At 58.3% G+C, this 7225-nt stretch overlaps 1 protein-coding gene across 1 annotated transcript in view; it reads left to right on the forward strand.

Annotated features, from left to right (window-relative positions):
* Positions 1–7225, forward strand: part of ZDHHC7 (zinc finger DHHC-type palmitoyltransferase 7) — a 41537-nt gene extending 34312 nt beyond the window's left edge. The window contains exons 7-8 of the mRNA XM_069739464.1: positions 3677–3807; positions 5437–7225. Coding sequence (XP_069595565.1) covers positions 3677–3807; positions 5437–5610 — 305 coding nt within the window. The 3' untranslated portion in view covers positions 5611–7225. The remainder of the gene's footprint in view (positions 1–3676; positions 3808–5436) is intronic.

Below are 7225 nucleotides of genomic sequence, written 5' to 3' on the forward strand. Positions count from 1 at the left end.
CCTCCTTGTATCTCTGCGGTTGCTCTCCAGCTCCCTGTATATTAGATGCCCCCATGTATCTCTCCGGTTGCTCCCCAGCCCCCTGTATATTAGATGCCCCCTTGTATCTCTCCGGTTGCTCCCCAGCCCCCTGTATATTAGATGCCTCCTTGTATCTCTGCGGTTGCTTTCCAGCTCCCTGTATATTAGATGCCCCCTTGTATCTCTCCGGTTGCTCCCCAGCCCCCTGTATATTAGATGCCCCCTTGTATCTCTCCGGTTGCTCCCCAGCCCCCTGTATATTAGATGCCCCCTTGTATCTCTCCGGTTGCTCCCCAGCCCCCTGTATATTAGATGCCCCCTTGTATCTCTCCGGTTGCTCCCCAGCCCCCTGTATATTAGATGCCCCCTTGTATCTCTCCGGTTGCTCCCCAGCCCCCTGTATATGAGATGCCCCCATGTATCTCTCCGGTTGCTCCCCAGCCCCCTGTATATTAGATGCCCCCTTGTATCTCTCCGGTTGCTCCCCAGACCCCTGTATATTAGATGCCCCCTTGTATCTCTCCGGTTGCTCCCCAGCCCCCTGTATATTAGATGCCCCCATGTATCTCTCCGGTTGCTCTCCAGCCTCCCTGTATATTAGATGCCTCCTTGTATCTCTGCGGTTGCTCCCCAGCCCCCTGTATATTAGATGCCCCCATGTATCTCTCTGGTTGCTCCCCAGCCCCCTGTATATTAGATGCCCCCATGTATCTCTGCGGTTGCTCCCCAGCCTCCTGTATATTAGATGCCCTCATGTATCTCTCCGGTTGCTCCCCAGACCCCTGTATATTAGATGCCCCCATGTATCTCTCCGGTTGCTCCCCAGCCCCCTGTATATTAGATGCCCCCATGTATCTCTCCGGTTGCTCCCCAGACCCCTGTATATTAGATGCCCCCATGTATCTCTCCGGTTGCTCCCCAGCCCCCTGTATATTAGATGCCCCCATGTATCTCTCCGGTTGCTCCCCAGCACCCCTGTATATTAGATGCTCCCATGTATCTCTCCGGTTGCTCTCCAGCCCCCCTGTATATTAGATGCCCCCTTGTATCTCTGTGGTTGCTCCCCAGCCCCCTGTATATTAGATGCCCCCTTGTATCTCTCCGGTTGCTCCCCAGCCCCCTGTATATTAGATGCCCCCTTGTATCTCTGCGGTTGCTCTCCAGCTCCCTGTATATTAGATGCCCCCATGTATCTCTCCGGTTGCTCCCCAGCCCCCTGTATATTAGATGCCCCCTTGTATCTCTGTGGTTGCTCCCCAGCCCCCTGTATATTAGATGCCCCCTTGTATCTCTCCGGTTGCTCCCCAGCCCCCTGTATATTAGATGCCCCCTTGTATCTCTGCGGTTGCTCTCCAGCCCCCTGTATATTAGATGCCCCCATGTATCTCTCCGGTTGCTCCCCAGCACCCCTGTATATTAGATGCTCCCATGTATCTCTCCGGTTGCTCTCCAGCCCCCTGTATATTAGATGCCCCCTTGTATCTCTCCGGTTGCTCCCCAGCCCCCTGTATATTAGATGCCTCCTTGTATCTCTCCGGTTGCTCCCCAGCCTCCTGTATATTAGATGCCCCCATGTATCTCTGCGGTTGCTCTCCAGCCTCCTGTATATTAGATGCCCCCATGTATCTCTCCGGTTGCTCCCCAGACCCCTGTATATTAGATGCCCCCATGTATCTCTCCGGTTGCTCCCCAGCCCCCTGTATATTAGATGCCCCCATGTATCTCTCCGGTTGCTCCCCAGCACCCCTGTATATTAGATGCTCCCATGTATCTCTCCGGTTGCTCTCCAGCCCCCCTGTATATTAGATGCCCCCTTGTATCTCTGTGGTTGCTCCCCAGCCCCCTGTATATTAGATGCCCCCTTGTATCTCTCCGGTTGCTCCCCAGCCCCCTGTATATTAGATGCCCCCTTGTATCTCTGCGGTTGCTCTCCAGCTCCCTGTATATTAGATGCCCCCATGTATCTCTCCGGTTGCTCCCCAGCCCCCTGTATATTAGATGCCCCCATGTATCTCTCCGGTTGCTCCCCAGCACCCCTGTATATTAGATGCTCCCATGTATCTCTCCGGTTGCTCTCCAGCCCCCTGTATATTAGATGCCCCCTTGTATCTCTCCGGTTGCTCCCCAGCCCCCTGTATATTAGATGCCTCCTTGTATCTCTCCGGTTGCTCCCCAGCCCCCCTGTATATTAGATGCTCCCATGTATCTCTCTGGTTGCTCCCCAGCCCCCTGTATATTAGATGCCCCCATGTATCTCTCCGGTTGCTCCCCAGCCCCCCTGTATATTAGATGCCCCCTTGTATCTCTCCGGTTGCTCTCCAGCCTCCCTGTATATTAGATGCCTCCTTGTATCTCTGCGGTTGCTCCCCAGCCCCCTGTATATTAGATGCCCCCATGTATCTCTGCGGTTGCTCCCCAGCCTCCTGTATATTAGATGCCCCCATGTATCTCTGCGGTTGCTCTCCAGCCTCCTGTATATTAGATGCCCCCATGTATCTCTCCGGTTGCTCCCCAGACCCCTGTATATTAGATGCCCCCATGTATCTCTCCGGTTGCTCCCCAGCCCCCTGTATATTAGATGCCCCCATGTATCTCTCCGGTTGCTCCCCAGCCCCCTGTATATTAGATGCCCCCATGTATCTCTCCGGTTGCTCCCCAGCCCCCTGTATATTAGATGCCCCCATGTATCTCTCCGGTTGCTCCCCAGCCCCCCTGTATATTAGATGCTCCCATGTATCTCTCCGGTTGCTCCCCAGCCCCCTGTATATTAGATGCCCCCTTGTATCTCTCCGGTTGCTCTCCAGACCCCTGTATATTAGATGCCCCCTTGTATCTCTCTGGTTGCTCCCCAGACCCCTGTATATTAGATGCCCCCTTGTATCTCTCCGGTTGCTCCCCAGACCCCTGTATATTAGATGCCCCCTTGTATCTCTTCGGTTGCTCCCCAGCCCCCTGTATATTAGATGCCCCCATGTATCTCTGCGGTTGCTCCCCAGACCCCTGTATATTAGATGCCCCCTTGTATCTCTCCGGTTGCTCCCCAGCCCCCTGTATATTAGATGCCCCCATGTATCTCTGCGGTTGCTCCCCAGCCCCCTGTATATTAGATGCCCCCATGTATCTCTGCGGTTGCTCCCCAGACCCCTGTATATTAGATGCCCCCTTGTATCTCTCCGGTTGCTCCCCAGCCCCCTGTATATTAGATGCCCCCATGTATCTCTGCGGTTGCTCCCCAGCCCCCTGTATATTAGATGCCCCCATGTATCTCTCCGGTTGCTCCCCAGCCCCCTGTATATTAGATGCCCCCATGTATCTCTCTGGTTCCTCCCCAGCCCCCCTGTATATTAGATGCCCCCATGTATCTCTCCGGTTGCTCCCCAGCCCCCTGTATATTAGATGCCCCCTTGTATCTCTGCGGTTGCTCCCCAGCCCCCTGTATATTAGATGCCCCCTTGTATCTCTGCGGTTGCTCCCCAGCCCTCCTGTATATCAGATGCCCCCATGTATCTCTCCGGTTGCTCCCCAGACCCCTGTGTATTAGATGCCCCCTTGTATCTCTCCGGTTGCTCCTTAGCCCCCCTGTATATTGGGTGCCCGCCGGTCAGGCAGCTGTTTCTTCTCTGTGTGTAATCCTGCGCTGTTTCTCGCCCCGCAGACTGCAGCTCCTTCTCACCCCCGGTCACGGTCATCCTCATGATCTTCCTCTGCCTGGAGGGGCTCCTCTTCCTCACCTTCACCGCTGTCATGTTTGGGACCCAGATCCACTCGATATGCAATGATGAGACGGTATGTGTCCCCCCCCCCCCCCTGCGTCTGTGTCGTGTCCCGTCCCCCCTGCGTCTGTGTCGTGTCCCGTCCCCCCTGCGTCTGTGTCGTGTCCCGTCCCCCCTGCGTCTGTGTCGTGTCCCGTCCCCCCTGCGTCTGTCGCGTCCCGTCCCCCCTGCGTCTGTCGCGTCCCGTCCCCCCTGCGTCTGTCGCGTCCCGTCCCCCCTGCGTCTGTCGCGTCCCGTCCCCCCTGCGTCTGTCGCGTCCCGTCCCCCCTGCGTCTGTCGCGTCCCGTCCCCCCTGCGTCTGTCGCGTCCCGTCCCCCCTGCGTCTGTCGCGTCCCGTCCCCCCTGCGTCTGTCGCGTCCCGTCCCCCCTGCGTCTGTCGCGTCCCGTCCCCCCTGCGTCTGTCGCGTCCCGTCCCCCCTGCGTCTGTCGCGTCCCGTCCCCCCTGCGTCTGTCGCGTCCCGTCCCCCCTGCGTCTGTCGCGTCCCGTCCCCCCTGCGTCTGTCGCGTCCCGTCCCCCCTGCGTCTGTCGCGTCCCGTCCCCCCTGCGTCTGTCGCGTCCCGTCCCCCCTGCGTCTGTCGCGTCCCGTCCCCCCTGCGTCTGTCGCGTCCCGTCCCCCCTGCGTCTGTCGCGTCCCGTCCCCCCTGCGTCTGTCGCGTCCCGTCCCCCCTGCGTCTGTCGCGTCCCGTCCCCCCTGCGTCTGTCGCGTCCCGTCCCCCCTGCGTCTGTCGCGTCCCGTCCCCCCTGCGTCTGTCGCGTCCCGTCCCCCCTGCGTCTGTCGCGTCCCGTCCCCCCTGCGTCTGTCGCGTCCCGTCCCCCCTGCGTCTGTCGCGTCCCGTCCCCCCTGCGTCTGTCGCGTCCCGTCCCCCCTGCGTCTGTCGCGTCCCGTCCCCCCTGCGTCTGTCGCGTCCCGTCCCCCCTGCGTCTGTCGCGTCCCGTCCCCCCTGCGTCTGTCGCGTCCCGTCCCCCCTGCGTCTGTCGCGTCCCGTCCCCCCTGCGTCTGTCGCGTCCCGTCCCCCCTGCGTCTGTCGCGTCCCGTCCCCCCTGCGTCTGTCGCGTCCCGTCCCCCCTGCGTCTGTCGCGTCCCGTCCCCCCTGCGTCTGTCGCGTCCCGTCCCCCCTGCGTCTGTCGCGTCCCGTCCCCCCTGCGTCTGTCGCGTCCCGTCCCCCCTGCGTCTGTGTCGCGTCCCGTCCCCCCTGCGTCTGTGTCGCGTCCCGTCCCCCCTGCGTCTGTGTCGCGTCCCGTCCCCCCTGCGTCTGTGTCGCGTCCCGTCCCCCCTGCGTCTGTGTCGCGTCCCGTCCCCCCTGCGTCTGTGTCGCGTCCCGTCCCCCCTGCGTCACGATCTTTGATGTCAATGTGCACTGCCTGCAGTACAGATGTCCGGTCAGGAGCCTGGGAAAGCTGGGTGACAGCCTGTATCGCCCACGGCTCCCATATGTGATGTCACCCGGCTTTCCTAGGCTCCTGCATGTGTCTGGTGTATAGGAGTGTATCCACGCAGGATGAGGGAAGCGTCCTCTCTCTGGGGCAGCGCGCTGACAACCTTTAGTGACCCATTCCATGCCCTAGCAGAGGTTGTCACCCAGCTTTCCCGCGCTCATGAATGGCTAAGTATCGGTCACTAATTTCTTTTCTTGCCGGCAGGAAATCGAGCGACTGAAGAGTGAGAAGCCAACCTGGGAGCGGCGGCTGCGCTGGGACGGGATGAGATCCGTCTTCGGGGGGCAGCCATCTTTCCTGTGGATTAACCCCTTTGCCGGTCTCCCCGCCAGACGTTTGCTACGAGGCCGGAAAGGAGGCACCGAGTTCTCAGTGTGAATTGTTCCTGACTTTCCCGGAATCCGTATTTATGGGACGGCGCAGGAATCGTCTGCACAAAATCAAATCAACGACCAAAAAGACAAATCCGGCCGGCGGCTTCTGCCATTCTGGGTTTTTAATGACGACACTTTAGTGCTCGCTGCGGAGACGCCCCAGGGGCTGAGGGGCTTTTATTCTGCTACAGGGTCCGGATTCTTGTGTTTTTGTTTTTTTTTTTTTAGTTCTCGTGTAAAGATTTTTTATGGATGAGATTTGGGTAGAAGGTTTTATTGATGGATGATGGGAGCCCAGGGTTCACTGTGGAAGGTGTCAGCATGCAGGTCCTGCCCCACGGGTGCATGGCGGCTGCAGGCTCTGCGCATCGCTCCGCATTTATCTCGCCTCATTCTTTCCTCGCTGCCATCACATCCATGTCCTCTCCGTCCTCCCCTCCCCCGTGGTCAATCGGGCAGCCTCCGCTCCACCTTACACGTCATATTAACGGTTAAATCTTCGTCCAAGACTTGTTCAGTTGGCGAAACATCAGTCACATCCAGAGCTGCATTCATAATTCTGCTGTATCAGCTCCTATTCTCCAGTCACTACCAGAGCTGCATTCACAACACAGCTAGCCGACAGTTCACTGAAATGTCATACAGCTTTGGCACAGGCACCTAATGCATTGATCTATGACAGGACACTACAACTCCCATCATGCAGTGCCTTAGCTTAATGTCCCAGACAGCAGTACTACAGGTACCACAATGCAGCGGAGCATGTTCTGCACAGACCCCAAACAGAGAGTGCCCCCCCAGGCAGGAAGCCCCTCCTGAATTGTTCATCTGCATCAGCCTGAGCGCTGACAGTAAGCCAGCAGGGCTGTGGATGCAGCTCTGGATGTGAAAGGAGTACATTGCATAGTGTTACCTGACGTGTAATAGGGGGGTGCCTGTGCAGAAAGGGGTGCGATTTGCAACCTGGGTGGTAGCTGGCTGTGCATTGCTGGGGGGTCTGGCTTTGCAGTATGGGGAAGGGGCTGGCTCTGCTCTGTGCAGTATGGAAGGGATGGCTCTGCTGTGCAATATGGGGGGCTGGCTGTGCATTGCTGTTGGGGGGCTGGATGTACAATTTAATGGTCTGGCTGTGCTGTATGGGGGCTGGCTCTGATGTGCAGTACAGGGGGCTGGCTGTGCATTGCTGTAGTGGGGGGGCTGGCTGTACAATATAGGGGTCTGGCTGGCTCTGCTGTACAGTACAGGGGGCTGGCTGTACAATATAGGGGTCTGGCTGCAGTGTGGGGGCTGGATCTGCTTTGCAGTACAGGTGGCTGGCTGTGTATCGCACTGCCGGGTGTGCTGAGGTCTAGGCTGTTGCTCGGTCAGTTGATAACCAGGATGAGCAGCCTCGTGCAGAGTAGTCGCTGCTTCTCCTTCTTACGGCCCATATAAGACACGAATGTCCCAGCATGACCATATCCCTGCAATCGGGCGCGGAGGCGGCTGCCATCATTCCCTCTTCATTGTAAATCCATCATCCCGGGATCGCCGTTCTGATGTCTCTGGAGCTGTGGATGATTGGAGTTCTCTTATGCACTGATTTGTGAAATAAAGTATTGAACTCGTTTGTCTCTGTA

Source organism: Ranitomeya imitator, chromosome 9 (assembly GCF_032444005.1).
Source record: "Ranitomeya imitator isolate aRanImi1 chromosome 9, aRanImi1.pri, whole genome shotgun sequence".
NCBI classification, from domain to species: Eukaryota; Metazoa; Chordata; class Amphibia; order Anura; family Dendrobatidae; genus Ranitomeya; species Ranitomeya imitator.